At 50.8% G+C, this 27,895-nt stretch overlaps 1 protein-coding gene across 1 annotated transcript; it reads left to right on the top strand.

Moving 5' to 3' along the window:
• Window positions 1-87: 87 nt before the first annotated feature.
• On the top strand, window positions 88-23,934 carry C3H8orf74 (chromosome 3 C8orf74 homolog). The gene is made up of 4 exons (XM_054022908.1): window positions 88-135; window positions 1,308-1,500; window positions 14,925-15,325; window positions 23,434-23,934. Exons 1-4 carry the CDS (start codon window positions 88-90, stop codon window positions 23,653-23,655), a joined length of 864 nt encoding a protein of 287 aa, XP_053878883.1. The 3' UTR covers window positions 23,656-23,934.
• Window positions 23,935-27,895: the final 3,961 nt, after the last annotated feature.

Below are 27,895 nucleotides of genomic sequence, written 5' to 3'. Positions count from 1 at the left end.
CTGGAACATTACCACCCAATGGAACTTTGCCGCCTTTGTGATTGTATAAGACAAGCCGCGCCCCCTTAGTAACGGGTTCTGATAAGGATGGCGGCCTTATCAGCAGAGGGGGTAAGGAGAGTCTGTCAGCTTCAGGTAAGGATAGCCGCCATTCATTCAGGTGTGTCAAAGCAGCCCGGAAATACTGAGAGGTCAGAGCCATTAGGTCAAATCCTACTCTAGGCAATACTGGTGGAAATTCCAAAGAACCTCATTGACACTAGTGGGAGCTACTCCAGATTTACCTCTCTGAGCTCAGAAGCTGGGTCTTTAACGCCACAGCACAGCCGGGGCTCGGCGGAGTTAGCTCTGAACCTCAGCACAGCACCCAGCAGGTGTCTCGGTGATGCTGACAGTCCTTTCCCTCCGCCTCTTTCTGGCCCCCAGACCTGCTCTCTTTCTCTTCTTTTCACCTTCAGAATCAGATGAGGGTTTATACCCCCTCCCACTGCAATATTGAGTGAGGGGAACAAAAGGTTAGATCCCTGCACGCCACACCGTCACAAGGCCCACACCTCCTTCTAAGCATCTGGGAATTAGAAGTGTTGCTGAAATGGCCTATATCAGCTCTGGGAAGTTTATGGCTGGCCATCGTACACCTGGCCTCAAACCAAAGGGCAGTTTATGGCAGGTAGAACAGAGATGACAGAAGAGGAAGTACGTGGATCCTGCCCTTTGCTCCCACTGGGCACTCAGCACAAAGACACTGGGCTGCAGCCTGTTGCTGGATGGCTGCAGTGATGAGGCAAATCTCTCCTGCTGCAGGACCAACCCTATAAGGGTCAGGAAGGAACTTTGCCGCTTCCATGATTGCACCTTTAGACATATTCCTGAGCAAGGAGTGGGGTGGAAGCTGCACCAACCCAGGATTCGCCTTGAGGCACAATTCCCTCCCCACGCCAGGGAGAAAGTACCTCACAGTGACTTGAAAGAGTGCTTGTACCAGGCCGGCTACTCCGACCTACTACGGGGGGATGCGGGTTGGAGCCAAGGCTCTACCCAATTTCCCACCCAGCCACACCTATCCACAGAGCAGAGGCTGTGAGCTGCACCAGACCGCGACCTGAAACCCAGCTAGGCCAAGCAAGGGTCGGAGGGGACATGGGGGTGGGTGGCTGTGACTCCCCCACTTGGTCCAGTAAAGCCCCCAGTCACTTTCTGAGAGCTGCTTGCTCCCCTCTGATGTGGGATATCAGACATGAGAGACCAAGCAAGTGCCTGCATCCCCCGCCACTCCCATGCCACTTGCGTTTATGTCTCTGTGCCAGAGGGAAGAAGGGCGCCAGTGCCTGCGAGAGCTCCTGCGATGGGAGGAGTTTGATGACGTGAGGGATCTGAGGCGTAGCATAGAGCTCGACAGTCTTTACAGCAGCATTGTGTTCGCCATGGAGAAAGGGCTGTCCTGGCCTGCAGTCGTGGAAGCGGGAAAGCTTGCGGAAGAACTGCTGAACGAAACCAAAGGTGCGTCCTAGCAATGGGAACCGCCTCCAGCATCCTGCTTCTCCTGTCTGTCTCTCCCCGGTGTAAATCAGAAGCATGGAAGGCAGTGCTGTTACCCTGGGGTGAAACTGGTGCAAGGAGAATCAAGCCCTAAATGTTTGGGGGGAGGGGGTTAATATTGGGTGGGTCAGTTGTCCCCATGCAGCCCCCTCGTGACGAGACTTGAACACAGGGTTCCAGGAGAGGGTTCCACTGAACTCGCATTTCTTGAGCTTTGCACAGAGATGCTTTTGCATAGAGATGGTTTTGGCAGAGTCTCTCCAAGACAATGTGCACATGATGACTGTGGCGGTTCTGACTTTTGGAGAAAACGAGGCTGTCGTCCAGGTAAATGATGACAAATTAGTCCAGTATGTCCCTAAAGATGTTATTTATGAAATGCTGCAAGGTCACCAGGGCATTGCACAACCCAAACAGCATGACCAAATATTCAAAGTGACCACAGCTGGTACGGAACGTGATCTTCCATTCCTCTCCTTCTCAGATCCTCCCCAGGTTATAAGCTCCATGGAGGTCCAAATTTGTGAAGACCTTGACAGAAAGGAGTCTTTTGAGTAGGTCATTAATAAATGCTAAGGGGTACTGGTTTGGATTATAATCTTGTTCAGAGTTTGGTAGTCCACACAAGGCCAGAGGAAGCCTTCTTTCTTTGCCATGCAGAAGCTCAAGTCCCCGGCTTGAGATGTGGAGGGGTGAATGAACCCTGCAGGTTTTCCTTGAGATACCTACTGGGTGCCTGTAGTTCCGATTCAGAGAGGGAGTAAATCACCCGAAGGGAACCTCTGCCTCCAGCTGGAGGCCAGCATGGCAGTGCCAGGGTGGTAGGGTGTCTGCTTTCTTTTTGTCAAACATGTTGGCAGAGTGATGATATTTAACAGGAATCCCTAGAGCTGTTGGGGGGAAGCGGGAGTCATGGGGCTTGCCAGGGTCACCTTTGGATCCCCTCTTTGCTGCTCTGAATTCTCTGGATTCAAGTAAGCTGCAAAGGGCTGGTGGTCCCTTGTCAGCTCTTGGGAAACAGGATTGCTGCCTGATTGCCACTGGATGCATGGATCAAGGGCAACGAGCCAGGGGATGACAATGACAACTGATGAATTTGGTGCACAAATTAACGCAAACTGGAGGATTTCAAAGGGTAGTTACCTCTAAGGGCGCTGTCTTGTGGGTGACCAGTTCTGGCAGAAGGAGTGACCCATCCATGGACTCTGCTAACTCAGGAGGGTCCTTGCACTGGGTGGGGATCTTGTGTGCTACTGCTTGGCTGAACTCCAGATCCATGAAGTTGCCTGAGGCACCCAAGTCCACCAGCGATTCTAGGTTGGTATCAGGCATCACAGGATGCCAGAGAGGGAGTTGGAGATGTATTGGATGCTGATTGGCCATCACCAGGGTACTGGCAGACAAGTGTTGGTATGGACCGTTGGGGAGAGGAGACCAGCAGGGCTGGGGCTTGACATTTCCTGATGAGGGCACAGATCGGATCTTGGCATGGAAACTCAATGCAAAGTCTCCTGGTTCCCCACAATATAGACACAGGCCTGATGCCTGGTGTCAATATTTCTCTATGTGGGGGAGGCAGGGCCAAACCTGATCAACTTGCATGGGTTTGGGTGATGGAGAAGGGACTGATATGGAGGGGGGCCAGACCAGCAGGAGCCAGAAGGCCCATCTTTTCTCTTGGCGGCGTTCAGTCAGGCTATTGTCAATCTTGATGCTTAGTTCAGCAAAGATATCCAGGCCAGACGGGGATTCCACCCAGGCCCGTTCATCTTTAAGATCATTGTTCAGGCGGAGCCAGAAATGATAACACTGGGCAGCCTCGTTCCACTCAGTGTCTGCTACCGAGCATTGGAACGCCGCTGCATATTTAACAAGGCCTGAAGTGCGGCTTTGGCTGGACGCTTGCAACTGCGGTCATCGAAATCACTTCCACAGCTCAAACAAAGTCCTCAAATTGTCCCCGAAGCCGGCTTTATTTTCCCAGGAGTGGAAACACCCCCGTCAGGGCCACCCCCATAAGCAGGCTGATAATCAGTCCTGCTTGGGCTTGGTCAGTGGAGCACGCCTGCGGGCGGAGCAGAAAGAGGAGCCGACACTGATTTAGGAACCACCAACATTTGTTGCAATCACTATTGAACTTGTCAGGCACAGGGAGCAGGGGTCCGCACTTGCAGGGTGGTACCCTGAGCCTGCAAGGTCTGTAGGGGTCCCACTCGCTCCATCAGAGAGATACTGGCCTTTGTGTTAGCTCTAGTTCCCTTATTATTTGTGTTTTCTTTTGGGGCTGCTCACACTGTCAGAGACTAGGATGTGGGCAGTCGCGCCAAGTGGTTGGAGCAGGAATTGGTAGCCAGGAATAGGAACCGAGGGTCAAGCCAGGATCAAAGGCCAGATGCCAAAGCCAAGGGGGAGAGCTGAAGCCAGGAATGGGAGTAAAGGTCAGTCAGGTTATCTGGAGCAAGGTAGGAGCAGGGCTGGGCCCAAGGCAGGTGCTATCACAGCCATGGGCGAATGCTTTGAGCAGCCTCCAAACTGCTGCTGCTGGGCTTAAGAGCTGGTCTGCTGACCCCTCCCCACCATTCAGGCAGTGTGGCCAAGGCTGGAACGAGGCCAGGAACAAGCAGACGCAGGGCCTACTGCAGCCGTGGGCGAATGCTTTGTGCAGCCATTGCCCTGCTGATCTAAAGAGCAGGTCTACTGAGCCCCCTCAGCCAATCGGGGGTTTGGCCAATCAAGCAGCTCAGGTGGGGCCCAGCTGAACTCATTAGGCTGCCTCTGATTAACAAGCTAGCGGCAGGTCCTTACTCCCGCCACACAGGCGCAAACCACGCGTGTAAATATCGCCTGACTATTTTTCTTCCCACACAAGCGTCTAGATTTGGCACTGGCCCCCTCTGGTGGCCTTTGGCAAGTCACCTAACTTCCCTGTCTCCGAGTCCCCCTCTGGAAAACAGGGATATTGACCGAACAGGAGGAGTGAAGATTAATCAGATAATGGTTCCATTCGGTCCCATCATTTACACGGGTGTAACCCCACTGGGGTCCCCTCCGGGATCACCAGCATTGCACTGGTGTAACTGAGGGGAGAATTTACCCCAGTGCCATGTTAGGGCCTGATGCATCATCCACCAAAGACAATGAGTCTTTACAACAGGCCTCAGCTTGGACCTCTAGAACCTGATCCTATAAGGCACCCTGAACCGCCATTGACGTCAGCGAGCTCCAAGGGCATTCAGCTCTTCGCAGGATCAAGCCCTGTTGTCACCTGTCAATCCCGTCCATTGCTTGCCTTGCTTTTAACATGCAAATGCATGTGTTTCAGGCATAGCTTTCAACTGAACTACTTTGCCCTGGAAAGTGCACAGTGCCTCTTGCTACATGCATTATTTTGGTGACCTTAACATCATCCTACGCAGGTTTGTGTCATTTTTTTTTTTTGCCCCCACTTTGCTGCCAAGAAACAAATTAGAGCTAATACTGTCCTTGTTTGCTTATGAGATCATACATTCAGTTCACACCATTTAGGTGTGTCGTTGTGTTTATTTAGCACAAGATTTAAGCAGAGATGGACTTGGGCCAAAAAGTTTGGATCCGGATCTCATTTGAACTTTCTCAAATCCTTTCTTTATATCTGGGGTTTCAGGGTTGAATTCCACCCCCTTTAGTTCTAGGGCTTGTCCTACACTCGTCCACGCAAAGGATGAGTGATCTCCCCCCCCCCCACACACACACACTTCCCACTCTAGAGGCTGTACAGGGCCAGATTCTCCTCACACGACTGATTTTATACCAGTCTTAGTCTCCTGACTTCAGCCGAGTTGCTTCTGATTCACATCAGCATACGTGAGAGGGGGAATCAGATCTAGAATAAGCTGAGAGGTGCAGGTGTCAGATCCCTTCCTCCTTCATGCCCCTTTAATGAAGAGCAGCAGATGAAGGAAGGATGGATGGTAACAGGGGCACCAGAAGCGGGGACAGGGGGCTATGCCCCCCCCACTTTTTACCAGCTGTAAGGGTGAGTGACGGGGGGAGGAGGCGGAGAGGAGTGAGTGGGGGGCGGGGTTTTGGGGGGGGAGAGGCGGCACTGGGACAGGCCCTCGGGGGAAGGGGCGGTGCAGAGGCGGGGCCTTGACTGGAAGTGCAACACAGGGGTTGGGCCACAGTTCAGGCATCAGTGCCCCGCACACACACACACACTTTTAGGGAGCTTCCAGTGCTCCTGGGCGGTAAAGCCACAGTGACATAGTTAGACAGGCCGTCATTATGCAACAGTCAGACAAAGGGACAGTTTTCCTACCTTCCATTCTGGGAAGCACAGGGGTAAGGGTCTGGGGAGGGGGCATCTAACCATCATGGTGCACCTGGGTGTTTCACCTCACTTCCCAGTCAGTTATAGTCCCTCTCTTCTCCGTGCAAGGTGATCAGAGCCACCCACGTGCCTTGGGATGAAAGAGAGAACAGAGCTCCCTTGGGGATGCCTGGACAGGATACAAACCTACCAGTTACAAAGCATGGCCCTTGGTTCCTTGCTTCGCAACGTTGGGCGTGAGAATGTTTACGCTTTTAATGCACTCACTAAATAACTGCCCATTTGTATGACTGACCGTAAAGCCGATGCCTCTGGGTGTATGGCATTTAGGGCCTACGTGGTGCTGAGTACCACCTCCAAGGAGCTGAGCAGCCTTCTCTGCCAATGAGCAAATGGGAGCTGAGGGTGCGCTGCACGTCCCCATATCTGGCCTGTGACGGGTGAGTCGGTGAGGATGGGGACAATCAGAGATTGCTAGCTGTTTACTTATGAGCTAATCACGCTGGTGCACATAGTTTGAGGTGGGTCATGTTTGCGTAATGCTGGTTTCGAAGGCCTCACTGTTGTTGTCATAGTAGCCAACTTGTTTGCACTACACGTTTATTCTGCACATTTGCTCTGGGCTTGAAGAAAGTTCTGCAGGCCACTCGGGTTTGGGCTTTGGGGGTAGCACAGTGTGAATGACAGCCTAGCAAAACCATGTCACATAGAAGGTGAAATTCACCTCGTGCCAGGGACCAGCTCCTGGCCTATGCACTCCTTGCAACTCACATATGCCGAGAGCTTAAGTGGGACTGCATAGGCCAGTTCTGATTCCTCTGTGTATGGGTGAATTTTATTATTTGTATTACTGTAGCACCTACGAGTCCCCATTACGGACCAGGACCCCATTGTGCTAGGGGCTGTACAAAGATGGTCCCTGCCTCAAGGAGTTTCCAGTCTGAGTAAGTCACTCAGAATTGGCTGCCTTTCAATGGTGTCCTAGTTATTGCCACACAACACCCGCGATCGTAATATCGATTCTCAATCGAGCCTTATGAGACAGATTCTATTTGGGACATCCATGGCTTCTTAGCAATTAGATTAAGTTTAATTAAAACATCACAAACAAATTAAATTTTCCTTTGCAGGGTGGGGAAGAGCCATGGGGTATTATAATAAAGTAGCAACCCATTCTCAGTTTTCCCTGCCAATTCACAGGGGAAGGAGCTGTGCTGCGTAGTTTATAATCAGCCCTGCTGAATAATGGATAGGGAGCTAATGATAGATTGAAATCTTGCGAAAGAGCCAGTGTGCACCAGGAGTTAATCTCCGGAACTAAATCTTTGTGGAAAAAACAAACAAAAACTTATTTCAGGATGAGGAGCCCAAACTTTGACACTGATGGAAAATGCTGCTTTTATAAACTAAGACTGCGGTAGAAATATTGTTAAGACCATTTCCATCAGTATGTTAGCTGCGAAAGCTTAACTATGTTATTTGTTATTTAGACAGTGGCAATATTGTGCTCTGTGCGTTACAGACAGCAAGAAGATTCCGCACTGCCTTGCTCCTTTGTGAGGTCACCAATGCTTGTGCAACATGAGTGTAAAATGCTGGTGTGAGTGGAGAATTCTGATATGGGAGCGTTGCCTCGTTTGCACAGGTATAAACGACTGCTCAAGGTGCAAGGCAGTGGAGAAGCAGGCCCAAGGTCCTCTGCCCTGATCTAAATAGCCGGCTTGCAGGCCAAGGATGGTGCATGGAAAAGCAAAGTGTCCCGGCAGTGACGTTTCACGCCTGTTTGGTTAGTTGCGTATGTTTTGTTCCTGTTTTCTATTGTCTTTTTAACTCTTCTTTCAAAGGGGATTCGTGATTATGGGCTACCTGGAAGAAGGTTGGGGGGATTTGAAGGTGGAGGTGTGGTGGATGAAGGAGAAAGTAGGGGTACGGTGAACAGGATCAGAGGCAGAGGGGGCCTCTTGGACTCGGGCATGCAGATGGGAGTGGGAGAAGGGTTGGTTCCTCATGCAGCCTTAGGCAGAGTGGAGTGGTTAAAGGGTAGTGAAAAGAGACAAGAGCAGAGAGGTAGGGAGGTGTTATGTTGTGCATGGCCATAAGGCAAGGACTAGGGACCCACTCCAAAGCCCACAAAAGTCCATGGGAGTCTTTCCTTCACGGGACTTTGGATAATGCCTTTGGGGGGGAAGGTTGGGGAGGTAACAGAGAGATCTGAAGAGGGAGGGGATGTGCTTGGCAAGGGGAAAGACTGTGGGAACAGCATACAAGATGGATTGGGGGAATCCCCCGAAAAGGATGTTGATACATTTGAGAGGGTTCAGAGAAGAGCCACAAAAAATGATTAAAGGATTAGAAAACTGCCGTATAGTGATAGGTTCAAAGAAGTCAATCTATTTAGTGTAACAAAGAGAAGCCAAAGGGTTGGCTTGATTACCGTCAATCAGTACATAGCTGGGGAACAAATATTTGATAATATGTTCTTCGGTCTAGCTGAGAAAGGTAGAACACAATCCAATGGCTGGAAGCCGGAGCTAGACAAATTCAGACTGGAAATAAGGCGTCCATTCTTAACAGTCAGAGTAATTAACCATTGGAACAACTTACCAAGGATGGCGGTGGTGGATTCTCCATCACTGGCCATTTTTAAATCAAGATCGGATGTTTTTTTAACTACCGGTATATACTTTGGGAATCACTCTGGTGCAGTTCTTTGGCCTGTGTTAGACAGGAGGTCAGATTGGATGACCACAATGGTCCCTTTCTGGCCTGGGAATTGATGAATCTTTGAAAAGGGGAGAGCTGGGGTGGCGAGAGAGGAGGCAGTCTTGGTAGCTAGGTGAAAGGGAATGTCTGCTGCCTTCTTTTGCAATCCCAGCCAAATCCCCATCAACCTCTGAAATGAAAAATGCAAAGGCTTATTTGTTTTCCTTTATATACAAAGATTAGGGCTGTGCACACAAAGCCCGGGAGAGAAGGTTTGCAGGAGAGGGAAGGGCAGAGACACCTTCCTACACCAGGACACAGTCTGCAAAGCAAGGCTAGGCTTCCTCAGGGCAGCATCCTGGCCACCTGGCACCTTGTAAGTGTCACTTTGCTGCCACTTCACAGTGACCATCTCTCCCCTACACCCCCCCGCCCCAGTATGTGCCTGAACCAGAGCCCACTGAAAGTCAGTGGAAAGAGCTCAGAACTTCTAAGGATCCTCCACCCTTCCCAGTTTCTCATGTGGCTGCAGCTTGCTCCCCTTCAGCTCTCCTGGAGAGTCCAACACTTCCTGTAGCTCTCCACTCACCCTGCAGCTCCCGTTCTGCCCCCTGGCCCTCTGTGCATTGCATGGCTCCCTCTCTCCTTCAGATCACACCTCCTCCACAGGCAGTGGCTGCTCCCTGTACAAAGACGTATTGCTCCAGGTGGATATGGCTAGAACTAGGGCCCAGACGCACAAGGGGACTTTGGCATTGCAGCACTGACCACCATGGCACCTTGCTAATCACAGGAACAACAGTGCAATCCACAAAACCTGAGTTAAGCACCTAGGCTCGGGTATAATGAATGGCTAGAGAGAGGTGCCTTAGAATGCAATCCACAAAAGGTCCACCTCTGTCAAGGTGGCTAGACAGAGAGCCACCTTGCTAGCCAATGGGAGATGCCAACAACAGAGGTGTACACATAGCTACTGCCCTCTCACCGAGATAGGCGCCTAAGTCCCGGCTGCAGGGAAGTGCCTATCTCTGTTTGCAATCCATGAACCTTTCTAGTAGTTATAGTCTCTTAGCTGTACCTGGATGGAGTGACTCACACTCCCTCTCTAAACTCCCTGACAAAACTCCCTTGTTTTCTAGCTCAGAGGACACCAGCACACAGCTATACCTTGTTATCACATTAATGCAGGCATTTATACAAAATGAGGGAGGGAGGGATAGCTCAGTGGTTTGAGCATTGGCCTGTTAAACCCAGAGTTGTGAGTTCAATCCGGGGGATTTGGGGCAAAAATCTGTCTGGGGATTAGTCCTGCTTTGAGCAGGGGGTTGGACAAGATGACCTCCTGAGGTCCCTTCCAACCCTGATATTCTATGAAGAGAAACTCATCTTCTGGACTCAGGTACCTAAGTAGTTACTTGCAGGAGGAGGAAAAGGTGGTGGTACTCACCTTATAATTTTTGACCCAGTGGTTACAGCCCTCACCTGAGATATAGGAGACCCAGATTCAATTCCACCCTCTGCCTGACGGGGAGAAAGGATGTGAACAGAGGTCTCTCAGTTGTCAGGGGAATGCTCTAACCACTGGGCTAAACATTATAATGGGGGGAATTCTGTGGATCACAGCGGAGCCAAAAACTGGGACTTAAGCCCCTACGTCTGGGGTTTAGGCACCTAACTACCGTAGTGGATTGGGGCCTAAATGCCTTGCAGCTGGTCTTGCTCTCACTCCAGTGTAACTCCCTTGGCTTCACTGGAGTGGCTGTAGATTTACACCCATGTAAGTGACGTCAGAATCCGCTCCCGGGTGCCGATACCCACTCATGTGCCTGGGTGCTGTGCGGGGCAGGTGTAAGAGTGCTGGATGTGGCTGGGGAGACCAGTGGGCAGACTCCATCGTGCAAGGGAGGGCACCGGACTTCAGGTAGCAGCAGGCTGCTGTCAGCGCCTGGCTGTCATTGCTGTTGTCCTGGAGTGATGGAACATTTAACTAGAAATCGTTGCATGGTTAAACACAAGCTGGCTATGCCCTAATGAGAAGAACAACACAGCCCTAACATACAGCCGAATTTGGCTCCTCATAGACAGACATGCTGTGCTCCATCCCCTATGCCCGTAGGGAGCTGCCACCCTTACATATCCCGGCTGGAATGGCCCAGATCCTCTATGGCGAGGTGCTGATACTCCACAACTTGCTAGTACCCCCAGATCCTGAGCAGTCCAAATGAGAGAACTTTAGTAGTGGCAGGACCGTGCGGGCAGATATGGGGGGAGAGATGAATGGGAGGGTCAATGCTGACTCCAGTTCTCTTTCCAGTCCAGCTCTCCTTTTCCGGTAGCATCTTGGTGCTATTAATCACTGGCCCCAAATATAGACTTCCCTTCAGTAAAACTTTGGCCTCTCCACGCCTGCTGTTTTCCTGAAGGTCTTGATCCAGAAACGATGTGATCAGAGTCTATTCTCAGTTACACCAGTGTAACTCCAGGGTAACTCCACTAGCTACTCCGGATTTACAGCGATGTAACTGAGCCCCCTATGGGCTTGGGGTTGTGAAATAACCCTGAAACCACTCTTTAACTGAAGCTGGTGGACCTAATTCGGAACTCATTCATACCAGTGTAATCACAGGCCTGATTTACATGTTATTTCAGCTTCATGGATACAGAGATTGTAAGCTCTCTGGGGCAGGATCATCTCTTTGTTCTCTGTTTGTACAGCCCCTTGTGCAGTGGGGTTCTGGCCCATGACTGTGGTCCTAGACTCTGCTGCAATACAAATAATAATAATTATCATAATAATGGTCACTCTGAGAGGAAGGATCATCTTGTGGTGAAAACGCTGGCCAGGGGCTTCAAAGGTCTGGGTTCAATTTCCTGGCCCTGTCACAGGCGCCGTGTGTGATGCACAACTCTCCAACAGACCCCGATTCTCATTTAGACTGGGAGCACTTAACACAGGGGCGGGCAAACATTTTGGCCTGAGGGATGTCTCGGGTTTCAGAAATTGTATGGAGGGCTGGTTAGGGGAGGGAGTCGTGGCCCGTCCCCCACCCACTATCTGCCCCCCCCGGGACTCCCATCCAACCCCCCCGTTCCCTGACTGCCCCCCCGGGACCCCTGCCTCCCCCCGCTCCCTGTCCCCTGACCACCCCTGAAACCCCTGCCTGCCCCCCGCCGCCCCATCCAACCCCTCCTCTCATTCCTGTCTGCCCCCCAGGACCCCTGCCCCATCCAACCTCCCCTTCCTCCTGTCCCCTGACCGCCCCCTGAACCCCTGCCCCTGACTGTCCCCTGCCGCCCCATCCAACCCCTCCTCTCATTCCTGTCTGCCCCCCCAGGACCCCTGCCCCATCCAACCTCCCCTTCCTCCTGTCCCCTGACTGCCCCCCAAAGCCCCGCCCCTGACTGCCCCCTGCCACCCCATCCAACCCCTCCTCTCATTTCTGACTGCCCCCATTCAACCCCCCTGTTCCCCGACCCCTATCCACACCCCCACCCCTTGACCACTCTCCCGAACTCCCCTGCCCTCTATCCAACCCCCCCTCCCCGCTCCCTGCCCCCCTTACAGCGCTGTCTGGAGCACTCGTGGCTGGCCTGGCTGGAGCCAGCCAGGCTGTCACCACCGCGCGGCACAGAGCACTGGGTCAGACCGGGCTCTGCAGCTGCGCTGCCCCAGGAGCTCGCAGCCCCACCGTCCAGAGCATTGCGCTGGCGGCGCGATGAGCTGAGGCTGCGGGGGAGGGGGAACAGCAGGAGAGGGGCCGGGGGCTAGCCTCCCAGGCCAGGAGCTCAGGGGCCGGGCAGGAGGGTCCTGCGGGCCAGATGTGGCCCACGGGGCGTAGTTTGCCCACCTCTGACTTACCACCACTTTGGTAGCGTAAAGTGGTTTTTAAGTCACGTACCAGCTGCCTGCCAGAACTGGGTAAAGGGGTCTTAGTGCAAATGAGAATGAGGCTCTCTGTGCCTGCGTAACATGGGAATAATAACAATGCTTCCTTTCTCTCACCTGTCGCCTGTCTTGTCTATTTAAATTCTGAGTGCTTCCTGGCACTGATTCGGGATCTGTCTACAAGCAGTACAGTGACACGACTACGATGCAGCGATGCCATCGTAGCTGTAGTAAACCCACGTCCACTAGGGGCAGTAGCTAGGTCAATGGAAGGACTCTATTCTGGGCTTAGGTTGGTTTGTATACCCTGCTTTTATGTCAGCATAATTTATGTCGCTCAGGGGAGTGAATAAATCACCCCTCTGTGACATAAGTTACACCAACATAAGCGCCGGTGTGAACAGTGCTGTGTCGGCGGGAGAGCGTCTCCGGCTGCATAGCTATTGCTGCTCGCAGGGGCTGTAGTCGTGAAGCCAATGGGACAGCTCCCTGCCGTCGGCTTAGAGCGGCTACATTAGAGAGCTTATAACGGCACAGTGGGTGCTGCTGTAAACTCTCTTGTGTAGCCGTAGCCTTAGGGATGTGATTTTTTTACCCCCCTTGAGCGACATAGCTCGGTCAAGCTACGTTTTAGGTGTAGCCCAGGTGGGCATGCAGTGCCTAATGTTACCACTGGACTCTCTAGTTGCTACTGTAATATTAATACACATTTTGCCCACTCCCTGCTTGCTGTGGAGTGAAATCTATGCCAAGGGCTTCTGAATTTGATGTGTTCTTCATTATTTGGCTTCTCCCTTGACATATATAATCACTATAACAAATGATCTAGGTCTATACACTCCCGTTAGGGCCATTTTATCAAGAGGGCCAATTTTGCACATGGCCCCATTCATGGGTGCAAAACCTGCATTAGCATGAGGCATCTGGGCAGTCAAAGCCCTTACTGGTATCATCACCACTGCAGTTCAAACCTTTGTGAAGGAATAACACGCAGTCACTCCTCATTCTAAGTGCTGGGACAATGGTGTATTTGATCTCCCTATCAGCCAGTTCAGCATAGACTCACGTCAGTTTCCTGAAGCATTTGGCTACAGTCTTGCCACCCGCCAGCTGAGGTTGGGAATCTCATGAGCCAGATCTCTTCACCCCAATGACTTTACTTCCCAGGGCTCCACCTACTTTTACTCCAGATGGTGTCATTCACTCTCAGACTTGTCATTGTTGACTTTGAGGAAGTGTAATCCACACACCTCCTGGGTGCGGTGTTCTGTCCCATCTAGTGGCGCTGAGACCACTTAAAGAGAGAGAGATAAAATGAGTCTTCTCTACAGCCTTAGCTAACAGGCAGTTGGCTTTTAGCTCATGCGGCAGAGGCTCATGCCATAGGCACTGACTTCCCCGCTTTCCCCTGGGTGCTCACCCCCTCCCTCTGCCCCCGGCCCCGCCCCCACTCCACCCCTTTCATGCCACCCCGCCCCTGCCCCACCCCTATTCCAACCCCTTCCCAAAGTCCCCGCCCTGGCCCCGCCTCTTCCCCTGAGCGCACCACATTTCCGCTGCTCCCACTCCCTCCCAGCACGCCGCCAAACAGCTATGGAAAACTGGGCACCTGTCAACCCTAAATGGTGCCCGGACACAGAAGCCAAAAACTGGACTGTCTGGGTAGAATCTGGATGGGTGGCAACCCTACCGCTTGCAGGAAAGCAAGTAGACCCTCTGGCCCAGTCCTACTCCCCCCAAAAAGGGAGTTTTGCCTTTGATTTTGGTGTGAGCAGGCTCAGGTTCTAAATGGTCTAAGAGGAACTAAAAAGTCTTCAAAGAGATTGTCACTTCCAAAGCATTGTGACAAGTAAACACAGAAATAGATCCCTCCAGATAAGTCTGTAGTCATCTGATATAACGTTAGCAGTCTGGCATGAACATTAGGCCTATACAGTTAGGCCACTGATGTGCAGAGACCACTGTGTACGATGCTGACCAATATTGTCTCATAATTTCCTTTTTCTCCCTCCTGGCTCTCTGTTTCCAGCTCCTGAGGACAGTGTTATATCGAGGTAGAGGTGTATATGTGTCTGTCACAAAAATTCCCCTTCCCTCATGTAGCTGATTCAAGGGCGTAGCAACACCATCACAGTGTAAAATACTGGAGTGGGGTTATCCCAATAGGATCATTGTCTGCCAAAAACATTTGTCAAACCGTTTCATTTGTTGTAAGCTTCTGGGCTGAGTTGCAGCCCTTCTTGTATAACTCAGTATCATCCTTCAGCCCGAGCTGTTGTGTCCTGTAAAATGCAGCCCCATGGGTCTAACAACAGCCCTGAAGAAACAGCGGCTTCCCATCTTTCCCCCGTGACAAGGTCAGTGTGGGATAATATCAATTTATTTCCCCCCGAACCAAATATTGGTTGGCGCCAATCACCTCATCCTTTACACAGCAAAATGCCATTCTGATTGCTACCAGAACATTTTCTTTTCGTTTCTTTCCAGGTTTACCCGTTTCTCAGGCCATCTGTGTCCTAAAGGATAAACTCGTGGCGTGTGAGCCAAAGCTGAGTCCATTCAAACCGTGTGTCTTGGGTGAATACTTCTATCACACGCTCATCAGGCACTACCAGCTCTACCAGTTTGTGCTGTGTCGGGAGAGAGACGTCGAACAGACGTCTGCCCACCTAGAAATCTGTGTGCCACCACAGCCTCTGCCGCTGATGGCAGGCATCGAGGCTGAAGTCTGGCACTATCAGCAGCAGCTGGCTGCCCTCTCAGCCGCTGAGGTCCAAAAACGTACCAACATGCTGCTCCTCCGAGAGACGCTCCACCTGGAGAGGGAGCATATGTTGCAAAGAGCGTATGATGATCTGAAATCGCGAGCAGAGATCCTAGACAGACAGGTAACACTGTAGTAGCTGTAGAGAAACGGGTACTTCATACTGAAAGGGATGCAGTGTGCTCCACAGGCGAGGATACAACAAGTCAGGAGACCTGGATTCAGCTTCTGGGTCTGGCACTGATTCACTTTGTGACCTTGGGCATGTCACTTCACCTTCTGTGGCCTCAATTGTCACCAGCCCCTGGGACAATGTTCCCCAGAGACATGCCTGGGGTGGCCAGGAATCCGTGGCACATGCATGGAGGTTCTTCCTATTTATGATGATCCTTAGGTATTTTGACATGAGTTGGGAAGTTTTATTTCTAGCATTTTGCAAGTGACAGAGACGGGCACAAACCAACACCCCATCTCCAAACTCTCCTGAGCATGGGGGTTTCACAATCCAGACTTCTAATTTGGGGGAGTTCGGATTTGGCAGGTGGTTTCAATGGATCCGTTATAAAGGATGATTAGTGGAAGGCATCCAGATGCCACACTGACAGGCAACCTTATAAAACCCTGCATAGATGTTACCCCCTTCGTGCTTCATTGCACGATGCCCCTTGGCAGTCTCTCCTCGTGTTCCTGTCAACCTCTTTCTGTTCCCATCACAAGCATGTTACTGGATCTTAACAAAGAATAGTAACCGTTCCCCCTGGCCTGGAGGTGAGGTAAGAGCTGGAATCCCAAACGGTTACAGAGCGAATGGTTTGGGACTATGGCATGTAGCGTATTCCTGTTGGGCCTTGATACACCTACTCTCTGCCCACATTGCATGCTTTTCCCTGCTACCTGACGCATAGCAGGAGCTGTTGGGATTGAGCAAGGGTTGAGTAATGCAGTATGGGAAGTGGAGTTACCTCTGCTCCTCTGGGTAGTTGACTCTGCACAAGAGGTGCTGGGCATGTGACTTGCTCCTGCAAAGTAACCCTGCCTATCCCAGTACAAGGTCAGGCTTCACCTAGGGTATGTTTAAACTGCAATGCAAGCCCAGGGTTAGCGGGACTTGAGTCAGTGGACCCTGGGTTAGCGAAATCAGGGCTTGAGTGTCTCCACTGATTGGCAACCCTAGGTTAAGAATTTTCTAACTCACACTTGAACCCGGGACTCTGATGTCCACGCTGCAGCATGCAGCCCTGAGTCAAACCACCCGTATCCCAGACTCCTTAGCATCCTCCCAAAACATAGCCACTCTAGCTCTTTGACCGTAGTACAATGTAGGAAAAGTTAGCAGTCCACGCTGCACGTTTCAGGAAGTTTGAACAGCCCACCAACACATCCTGCCAAGCAGGCATTTTGGTCTGTGTGCTCCCATCAACCAGACCCGGCAACGTGAAGAAGTCATCTCGCTTGCACTTTCATTCCTGGTTCAGGAAACAGGCAGGGCTTCCATGAGATGCTGGTGGGCATTTTGGCAGAGTTTTCACAGATTGATATTTTCTTTTTAACTCTTACCATTGGGGCACACCATGCTGTTGATTCAGAGATTTTCTTGATTATGCTAATCCTTTCCATTCTCTTAGACTCCCTTTCCATTGTATGAAGTAATGGGATAGGAATCCTCAGAGGTATATGTACACTATATGGTTCCGCATTGTCTCTTAAGGTTATTTGTACTGGACCTCCTCTCAAAAGTCCAAATATCACCAAATATTAAAACCCTGTCCTCAAGCTTGTGCAGCCAGCCCGAGCCTTTCCTCTTGTCATAAGGCCCTGTCCAGAACTGTGACCATCAGTTCAACACAGAAACGCTTCCTCTTGGAATGGTCCATGAAGGTACATTGACCCAGGCTTTTGCTGCAGTGAGGGCGAGCTGTGGAGATATAACAGCCTGTAGAGGTCGAGGGGCCTAGAATAGGACAAGGCATAGCAGGTTATGGTCTCAAATAGCTCAACGCAGGAGCACAGAAAAAATCCTTGGGGAATTTCAAGGGCATAAAATGTTACTTTTCCAAACTGAACTTCAATATATTGTGAGAGAGATGCCGCAGACCACAGAAGCACCCTGGACACAGCCAGGTTAATCACAGTGAAGAAGTGCAGAGACAATAGTGAATTAAAAAATATAATCTGTTGGTTTTTTTTTTTTTTTAATTCAGAACAACTTGGGGTTTGGGAGGTGCCATCAGAAGCTCTGCTGCTATGCCTTCCACATTTTGGAGGCCATAACAGTTCTCGTGGTGCCCGATTGACAAAGGGAGATGTTATTCCAAGTTGCGGTGGGAAACCAGCAGCGTATGCAACTAAAGTATTCAAATCTGTAGTGACTGAACAGCACATCTGTGAGTGGAGTGGGCTGGTAAGCTACTGAGGTGGCCTTGGATAATACACCCTTGCCTGAAATTGACTACCTATCCGGAGTTCCTGCTATAGGAAAAGTTTGCTGCTTTCAGCACCGGTGATTGGGTCAGAATTCATGGGGGAATCAACAGGACGCTGTGTTAGCTTCCACATGGCTTAGCCTGTTATGACTACATGGAAACACACAGAGCTCCACAGCCCCCACCCCCCTTCCCTGGCACACATCTGGACAAAACTTCAAACCCCAGTCATATTTGGGACAAATGATTTTGTCACCTATGGACTACCTTTAACTGAAATCAACTGGACTTGTAAATGAGATCCATTTTCACCCACAGTTCACTGTTTCCAGGCAGTTCGTTACACCGTTGAGTGGTTACAGAGGAGTGTACTTACAGGCCTGGAAACATAAGGTTATTATTTTTAAGAAACAGGAATGCCCGAGCAATCATCCGGAGCTTTCATACTCCTGGTAGGGTCCCGCTTGGCAAGCAGATCTGAGGCGAGGCTCCTGACTAACTGCGGTCCAAACGTCACAAGACCCCAGTGGTGGATCAGGTGCCTATAGAGGACCTTTTACTCATCTGTGGCTGTGAAGGCAGATGAGGGCTGCGGCAGAAGGGAGGACCCTGGTGAGCTTGGATCTCCTTGCCGCTGGGTCAGGGTTTTCTTCCTGTCAAGTCTCGTATGGTCACCACCTGCGCACCCGTTTCCCCACATTAAAAGATGGACGAGTGGCAGTAAAGACAGGAGCAGTGATCTCTGGGAGTCTTTAGTCACAAATCTGCACGCCGCCGGCAGCTGTGTGACAGTCATCTTGTGCTTGGGTGAGACAGACGTGCAGGCCTTTTTAGGATCCCCTCTGCTCACCCCAAATGGGGAGGGGGCTAGAACAGGTGCCCCAGACACAGGCCGTCTCACACTCTTCCGACTGGATGGCCGTATCCAGTGGGATCACTCAACTCCACAGCCGAAACAAGAGATCTAAGACAATGAATTTCACCACCTGCAATGGCCGCACCTTATGGACTCTCAGCGCAGCGAATGCCCAGACAGAACTGCCACAATTGCCAGAGAACTGGCAAGACCCAACGCTGACATTGCAGCCCTTAGTGAGACCCCAGCTTCCCGTGGGGATCCACGGGCGTCTCATGACTCTTCGGCTCAAGCTCAGCAACAACCAATAGGCCACGATCATCAGCGCATCCGCCCCAACACGCGATGATGAGGAAGACAATAAGGAGCAGTTTCATAGCACTCTTGATGCAGTTCTCACAGCCACACCTAAGGCAGAACAAACTCATTCTCCTGGGAGATTTCAATGCCAGAGTCAGACAGGATTCCTAACTCTGGGGCAGCACAATAGGCAAAGAAGGAGTGGGAAATGTAAACCTCAATGGTGTTCCTTGTCTAAGAGCCCAATCCAACTCCCAGTGAAGTCTGCAGACTCTCCTTGACTTAGTGAACCTGTGCTTCTCCTCCCTTTTCCTTGGTGGAAACTTTAAGAGGGTTACTGAAAACTGAAGCAGGGCAGAGTATGGGGTTGCAAAGAGAACACCAGCGTCCTGGGGTAAGCAGAAGTGCAGGACCAGCCACAGAACACATGTGATTCCAATACAGCTGGTTGAAAAATGGCGAGCGTTTTCTGTAGGACATTTTTTTTTTCAGTGAAAAACTGAAGCCAAAAAGGGAAACATTTTTAGTTTTTGAAAAACATTTATTGGCTAAAATTTTTTACCAAAAACTGAAAATTCTTGCTGAACATTTTTTAGGTTTTGATTTCTGGCTTTCACTGAAACACAGGACATTTCGACCAAAATTAAACTTTCCATTAAAAGCAAAACGCCGTTTTTCACTGCAAAGTTTTTTGACCAGCTATAGTGCTCATTATCACTGCCTTGGGAAAGCTTTATTCATTAATTCTTATTAATTATTATTGTGACAGCATCTAGGAGCCCCACTGTTCTAGGCACTGTGCAAACACAGTCCCTGCCCCAAAGAGCTAACAATGGGAATAAATCCAAGCGGCCCCTTCACATCACGCCCAGTCCCCCAATGACCTTTTGAAAATATACGTGTAATCTCCCCCCATCTTCTTTCCAACCTTCTCTCCTCCGCTCCGGAGCCAAAGTTCATCACCAAACTACCATTCCAGTTCACCCTCTGCACATGTTCACGTTGATCCCTCTCTGATACTTGGATTTTGAGCACCCTCACTTTCATACACTCGTAGCTATATTGGAGCTTGGGAGTTCTTCAACCCGGGTTGCTACTTCATTGTGTCCAGAGAAGAAGCATAGGAGGCTCCCACTCTGGAGTGATAGAAGACCTGCTGAACCAACTAGTGCCTTCAGTTACCCCTTATGCCATTCCACTAGAGTTAATGGGCATCTACCCTGGGAAACTGCGAAATGGACCCAGGGCAGAATTTGGCTGGTGATCCATAACCAAGTCTCGTTTCAGTTGTAGGTGAGCATTTTTCACCCTGGCACAAAGCACGCTTTGGGATGATTCTCAAGAAATGCTCATCGCTCGCTCAGCTCAGAGCAACTAAAGGCATATTTTTAAACAGCGGCGCTAAGGAGTGTGTACTCTGCCCTTCCGTTCCTTTCAGGTTTATACCGTCACTGCAGTGTGCATAATGCTGTACAAAACCTCACACCAAAAAAGAACTCGATAAATTCATGGAGTACAGGTCCATCAATGGCTATTTGCCAGGATGGGCAGGAATGGTGTCCCTAGCCTCTGTTTGCCAGAAGCTGGGAATGGGCGACTGAGGATGGATCACTTGATGATTACCTGTTCTGTTCATTCCCTTTGGGGCACCTGGCATTAGCCACTGTCAGAAGACAAGATACTAGGCTAGATGGACCTTTGGTCTGACCCAGTTTGACCGTTCTTATGTTCTTATATTCCCTGCTCTAAAAAGAGAGACATTGAGAAGCCAGGACTCATGGGAAACCCAGAGCATGGTATCAGGGACTTTCTCCCACCTTTCTTATTGTTAGTACTGTTATGAGCCAAGTGAAACCTTGTTATGGGCTGAGTTAATACCTCATGGAGATTTGTAGGTGTGAGCTCACCTTTCAGTTAACAACACTGTAAATATAAGCCCCACCTATGGCAAAAGGTGTATGCCAACTCACCCAGGAGCTTTTAGCTGAGTATTGTTTTGGGTAGTGTGTGTGTGTGTTAGGGTGACCAGACAGCACATGTGAAAAATTGGGATGGGGGTGGGGGTAATAGGCGCCTATATAAAACAAAGCCCCAAATATCGGGACTGTGCCTATAAAATCGGGACATCTGGTCACGCTAGTGTGTGTGTGGAGAGAGAGATCACACAGAGAATGAGGCAGGCAAGAACAGAGAGAGAGAGAGAGAGAGAGTCTGAAGGAGCAGCTGAAAGTGTCTGGCTGACTTTGGAAGAAACCTTTTGGGTTTGCGGGTCGGGGTGCAGGGTGAAAAGCTTGGTGCTATGAGCAAAAGAAGCTGTTTCCTTTTATTTGATTCATTCTGTGTTCAGAGCCACAGGACTCTTTGCATTCTTTGTAGATCAACAAAACTGCCTCAAAGAAACACCTGATGATCATCAATTTCTACTCCCAACTGGAACACCCCTTGCACCCCAAACTTTGTCCAGCAACTTGGGTCCAAAAGGGGCAGCCATGCTATTGACCCATTCGTTATAATTTTGTGGCATCCACAGCATATTAGGCATTTCATACAAAAAGCACAGGTCCCTGTCCCGGAGATCTTAAGCTCCACAAGCCGCCTTCCCCCTTGCTGACTAAGACATTACTGCAACTTTCAGCAGGAGTGCTCACAGAGTAAGGTACTAATGTGAGTGAGGGTTTGAGAACACAGCCCCAAAGGATGGATGTGACAGACCAGCGAGGGTACAACATGCGCGATGACGGGACGTGGCAAAGAAGGACGTGAGTTATGGATGTGATGACACAGTTACTCAGCTGACCACACCATGAATGTCTTGGCAGGAGAAATGAGGCTTTAATAAGGATGGGAATAATCACACCTCGCTCTTGTATAGAACTTTTCCTCAGTGGTGGTCCGAGAACTTTACAAAGGAGGGCAGGGTCGTTATCCCCAGTTTACAGATGGGGAGAGTGAATGAGACCTGCATCTGAGGTGATGGAACTTGGGTTTGTTTTACTTCCAGTGACTTTGTAATCTCAGCATGGAGTGGTACATCTCACAGGTCTATGTCAGGCTGCTCTCAGCTCCCTACCTCAGTGAACTGTGTATTAATGGAAGGGAGAAAAGCCTTGGATCAAAGTCTGTGATCCGTACCCTGTGGGAGTTTTGCTTGAGTAAAGGCTGCAGGATTTGCCTCCTTGTATTTAAACAAGCAGATCCTCTTCTCCTGCATTAACGAGAACCCCTCACTACACTAAATTCATTTGGGAAAAGCTACAAGAAAAGTACATTTCACCACTGATGCTGCTTGTTCGCGCTTTACTGAGCTTGGACAGTGAATCTGGAGAGGTCAGAGTCAACCCCCCTGTTCTCCCGCCCTCACACAATGCCGCTGTGTTAGGATGGCCCAAACCCTTTTTTTTAACCACGCTTAACTGGTGGGAACTAAACTACTTGACAGTGACACTTTAATAGGGGCGACAGTCCTGAGGCTTTGTCCACAACTTTAATTCTTGATCCCACCCTGTATTCATCACATTCAAGTCTTTTGGTGCAAGAGCATGCAGCTCCCATGCAAGCACTGAACTCCTAATGACGTCAATGGGAGTCTTGGGTGTGCAAAAAAATGCAGACTCAGGCTCTTTGTGGCTAGGGTATGTATTGGGCTGCCACTTCCGGTCTCATTCCATAACCAGCTGTGAAGAGTTTGTAACACTTCGGGAAAAAAGTACATTAACCTGCCAGAGCTTGCAGTACAGGTTCTCAGCCCAGGAGCAAATCGTTTTGGAAATTTAATTAAACTCTAACGAGGCACTTTTATTATTGGGCCATCTGTCTCGTGGAATTAACGTACAATAATGTGCGGGTGGCTAATTGCTCTGTTGGCACGTTCAAGTCAAGCAGAGACGATCCTCTCAAATCACCTTTTGAACTCCCGCAAACAGCAGAGAAGAGCAGCCAGGAAGGTCTAACAGGTTCTTTAAGCACGGCAGGCTCCTTATGTGGGTCAGTCCCAGTATAGGACTGGAAACTCCCTCCAAGTTTCCTTCATGGCTCTCTTCCTTCATTCCTCTTTGCGGAATCAGCTGGGGTGAGGGGGAGTTGGCCCATAGATCGGGTTAGATCTCAGGAGATCTGGTGGTGGCCTGGGCCATCTGCATGGAGGCCTCTGTTATACTGACAGTAAATGCAACACTCTGTGCTTCTATGCTGTCTCACAGCCCCTCCCCAACCTTCTTGGCAGCCTGGCTTCGATGAAGCAGTATGCCCATGTATTCACCCTCCCCTCCCTGGTGTTTCAGAGTGTAGAGGGGAACCTGCCTTCAGAGTCATCCGTGACTCATGCAGAGAATTTCTGCAGTGGTAAGTGGAGGGTGCTGCTCTGGAGAATGGCCACCTCCCAGGCGTGCCCAGGCCCACACCTTCTCCAGCAGCAGATCCCAAGCCTCACCGAGCTGCCTAGAAGGACCTTCCACCAGGCTGGGGGAAAGGTAATTCCGCTACACAGGAGGCACCTCACCACCTTTTCTTCCCCCCTCCCCCCACTTCCTTCATTCACTGCCAGCTTGGCCTAGGATCAGTTCAAAGGGAATGGCCCCTTTGTAATGTAATACAGGTAGTAAAAAGAGAGATGCAATTAACCACATCCCTCCTCTTCTTCCGCTTGCTCTTCAGATTTTGGAGACCCTAGTGAAAGAAGTGATCGGGACCCAGATCCAAGCTCTGCATGAGATCCTGCAGACTGAGATCCAGACCACCTTCGAGATCTTGGAGCTGAGACTCCAGAAGAGGGCCTTGAGCCTGAACCCTCCTGTCCCCTACCCCCCACCTCCTCCTCTTGAAGAACGAACAAAGAAATCAACCAAAGCTCAAGAGCAGAAAAAGAAGAAGAAGTGAGGAGATGCGGGTTGGTGTAGCACTTGGCAGAAATCCCTGACTGATCTGTAATAATCATGGATTGTGCTTTTCAGTCCTGAAGACCATATAACCTGCTCTGGGTTTTAAACGCTCCATCCATAGCTTGATGCTGGGCTGTTTGTTCACCTTGCCCTGGCTGGAATGGGCTATTAATTTGGGAGATGGAAGTGTTGCTAGCATAGCTTTGGGCGCTACGACTTTATTGTCCTCTTAACGGCTTCCTGATGCAATGCTGGCCCTCTGAATTTGGCAATAAAGACCAAGAGACCTGTCTAACAAATGTATGGCCTGACTCTCCTCGACCCGTCCTATTCTGCTGATGGGAATCGGGCAATCTGGGATCATCTAGTGCCCCTGGTTGGGCCTGGCTGGGTGACTTTGCACAAGTCACTCACTATTGCTACGCCTCACTTTACCCATTTGTAAAGGAGGCTGATAAGGATAATAATAATACCACTCCCTAGGGTGACGTGAGGCCTAGTGCAATACCTCTGAGACCCTCACACGAAAGGTGAACAAAGTATTAGTATTCCTCACTCCCATCAATCGGTTTAATCTCTAGAAGCCTCAGGGCTGTTAAAATCTGCCCTCTAGAGGTTCATGATGGGTCCTTGTCCATGATTCAGTATCGCCAACTCCAGCGATTCTGGGTGTTTTTGTCCATCTCATGAAACCTGATGAAAGGCCCTGCTGTACGAATATTCCCATATTCAAAATGGCCACTGTCCCCAATTACTGTCAATGGGACTAAAGCCAGCAAATGGGCACTGTTTCCCTACGGCCTATCTGCACATGCAGGCAGTCCTTAACAGCGCTGGCTGCCACCTCCCACTGTTTTCAGTGGGAAGCCAGGCCCAGAGAAGATGGCTGCCACACTATGGTTCAGGGGCCTGGACGGGACACAGTAGAGACTCTGTGAAAGTGGGATGGAAGAGTGAGGGGGAGCAGGAGGCAGATTTAGAGGCTGCAGGGGGATGTGGGGGGTAGGTGAGAGGCTGAGGGTGCAGGGGAATGTTGGGGGAAGGAGGGAGGCTGAGGGCCAAGAGATGTGGGGGCAGGAGGGAGGCTGAGGGGTACAGGAAGATGTGGGAGGGAAGGAGGGAGGCTGAGGCACCTACAGGGGGATGGGGGCAGGAGGGAGGCTGAGAGGTGCAGGGAAATGTGGGGGCAGGAGGGAGGCTGAGGGATGTAGGGGAATGTGGGGGCAGGAGGGAGGCTGAGGGATGCAGGGGAATGTGGAGACAGGAGGGAGGCTGAGGGGGTGCAGAGGACAGTGATGGGGGTAGGAGAAGAGGAGCCTGGGGGTTGTGGTGGGGAAGGAGAGTCTCCTCCAAGCAGCCAGGGGAAAGCAGCATTGACAACTCTCCTGAACTAATTGCAAGTCACAGGATTTTGGCACCTCCCCAAGAATTAGCAGCTAGGTTGGCGGAAGAATTCTTCTGGCGACCTAGTGCTGGGGACCTGGGTTGGTTTAATTAGGCCACTCGGGTGGGGTGTGAAGTTTTCACACTCCTGACCAAGGTACTTAAACTGACCTGATTTTTCTAGTGCAAACCAGGCCTGCCTTTGCAACCTGAAGCCATCACAGAGACTTTGGCAGAGGACTAGAGGGGAGTCAACACGTCAAAAGACAGATTCAAAAACATGGTTTGACTTTTTAAGAAAAATCTTGCGATTTTAGAGTCAATCGCATGACGTTAGAGGGGCTGACTCGTGATTTTTGAGCTCACGCAGTTGGCAATACTTATGACTGGGACCCGGAGGTGCTACAGCCATACAAAGAATAGAGTAACGGCATGAGGTGGAGCACAGAACTCAGCCACGGGGACATGTGAACCAAGGTAGCTGTGAGACACCATTGTGCCCCCCTGAGCCTGGGCTGCTGGAGAGGCCTCTGATGTGACTTAGAAACCTCTGGGGGCCTGTCTACATTACAGCAGCCACCCTGGACTGAAGCATTGCCCAGAATCTGCATAGCGATGCATGCTGCAGCCCCAGCACATCCCCAGGCCACATCCCGGCCTGCCTCCTACTCCTGCCCTTGGAAGGCAGTACCCAGGAAGCAGCCTTATAGCTGTTTTTCATGTGCCTGTGAGTATGTATCTACACTGCAATAAAAGACCCACAGTGGCTGGCCTGGGTTAGCTGACTCGGTCGTGTGGGCCTCGATCTGCAGGGCTATAAAACTGCAGTGCAGATTTCAGGCTCGGGCTGAGGGCCAGGCTCTGAGACCCCTTGCAAGGGGAGAGGGGCTCAGAGTCCTGGCTCCATTTTACAGATGGGGAGGTAAGTCACAGAGGGTATGTCTACACTGCAGCTGGGAGTGAGCCTCTCAGCCTGGCTGGACAGACTCGCGCTAGCTCCGTTCAAGTTTTGGCTGAAACATGCCAAAAAATTCAGACTGTGGCAGACACCCAGTATGGGAAATTTCAGGCCAAATGGTTAAAGTTTGGTAAAATTATCAGCAATTGAAAATAGGGTCTTATAATGGAAAACGTCATGTAACCTTAATAATAGGTGGGGCCATAGGCACTGACTCCATGCATGCTCTGGGGCTAGAGGACCCACGGGAAAAAAATAGTGGGCACTCGGCACCCACTGGCGGGCCTTGCAGAGCAGCTCCTCCCCCTCCCCCCAGTGCCTCCCGCCCAGCACGGATCAGCTGTCTGTTCAGCGGCAGGCAGGAGGTGCTGGGGGGAGGGGGAAGAGTGAGCGCAGGAAGAGGTGGATCGAAGGCAGGGCACACTCAGGGGAGGGGGTGGAACAAGACAGGAAGAGTGGGGCGGGCGGAAAGAGGTGGAGTGGGGGTGGGAAGAGGCGGAGGGGGCCTTGGGGAAAGGAGCAGAGTGGGGGCAGGGCCTGGGGGGGTGCACGGGTCGAGCACCCCCGGGGAAATGAGACAGTCGGCGCCTGTGAGTGGTGCTACCAGTGCCACCTATAATTATATCTCTGAGTATAATGTTATAATTTCCTATTTTCTCACCATATAATTTCCTATTATGGTTAGTTCTTTAAGTTTTACCTGGACTTGTTTCCTGGCTTTTCAATGTTTTTAATTCCCGCCCAATTTAGTTACTGATACGTATTTATAGCCCCTAAGTATTACCTTAATGTTTTGTTGTCACGGAATAACAATAATACTTCCCCCTTTGATAGCACCTTTCATCCAAGAATCTCTAAGAGCTTTAAGAATATTACTTAAACGAACAAACGACTCAAACCTCCCAGCATCTCAGTGAGGCAGACATCATCCTACGCAGCATACGTGGGGTGAACCGAGACCTGGAGACATGCTCTTGGTCACCCAGCCAATAAGTGGCAGAGCTGGGATTCCCGACTCCTGCTGGAACCTGTAGCCCAAACGTCGTCCATTGTTCATTTGGAGAAAATGTTCTACTGTCAATCAGTGCCAGAAACAAATCTGAACTCCACACAATGGAAGGGATTTCATGGCACTTCTCGGCAGACAGGTGGTCTGCGTTGTAACAGCCTCTGTTTACCTGGCTCTGTATGACGCCCAAGAAAACCAGGATATAACAGGCTATGGAGAATTAAATGTCTCTTCTTCCCAGGAGCTGGTCCCTCCAGGACATCAGGGGGCCAATCCAAAGCCTGCTGCAGTCAGTGAGAATCTTTACATTGGCCTCAACGGGTTTTGAATCAGGATTCAAAGGCAGAGAGGGGAAGCTTGTCTTGCTACTGCCCAAATTGCACCTGAGCTGTGGCTACCGCAAGGACTTCCCTCCGCAGGACTGTAAATCTAGCACTTTTCACCTGCAGGAAATTCACAGGAAAACATTAACCACATCTTTTAAGATCTCAGAGCAGGAAGATGGGAGCGAAAAACAGATTTTTGGGCCAGGCACGTTAAGAAGGGAGGCATTGCCAAGCTGTTCTCTAGGGGGCCTTGCCACCCCTGGATGTGTGCTCCCAACAGCCAGCGGGGCAGCAAGGTGAGCCGAATCTGCCATCCCCATTGGTGTCTGGGCTCAGACACGTTTTTGGTCAGCAGCCTCCCCGGCTGCCTGAGATCCCAGGGAAGGAGCGGACAGAAATCTGACTAACCCCGTCACGTGAGCAGCTTTCCTTCCTGAGCGCACAGAATGCGTCTGATGTTTCGTTAGCTCTGAAGCTCTCGGGGCTGAGTGACACGGCAGGCGCACGGGCGCCTGCAAAGGAGAGCAAATAACAACAGGGCAGGGCTGCGCTGGGCCAGGGA

This window comes from Malaclemys terrapin, chromosome 3 (assembly GCF_027887155.1).
Source record: "Malaclemys terrapin pileata isolate rMalTer1 chromosome 3, rMalTer1.hap1, whole genome shotgun sequence".
Taxonomy (NCBI): domain Eukaryota; kingdom Metazoa; phylum Chordata; order Testudines; family Emydidae; genus Malaclemys; species Malaclemys terrapin.
Note: the sequence above shows the minus strand (reverse complement) of the source record. Positions and strands in the feature narration are given on the sequence as shown.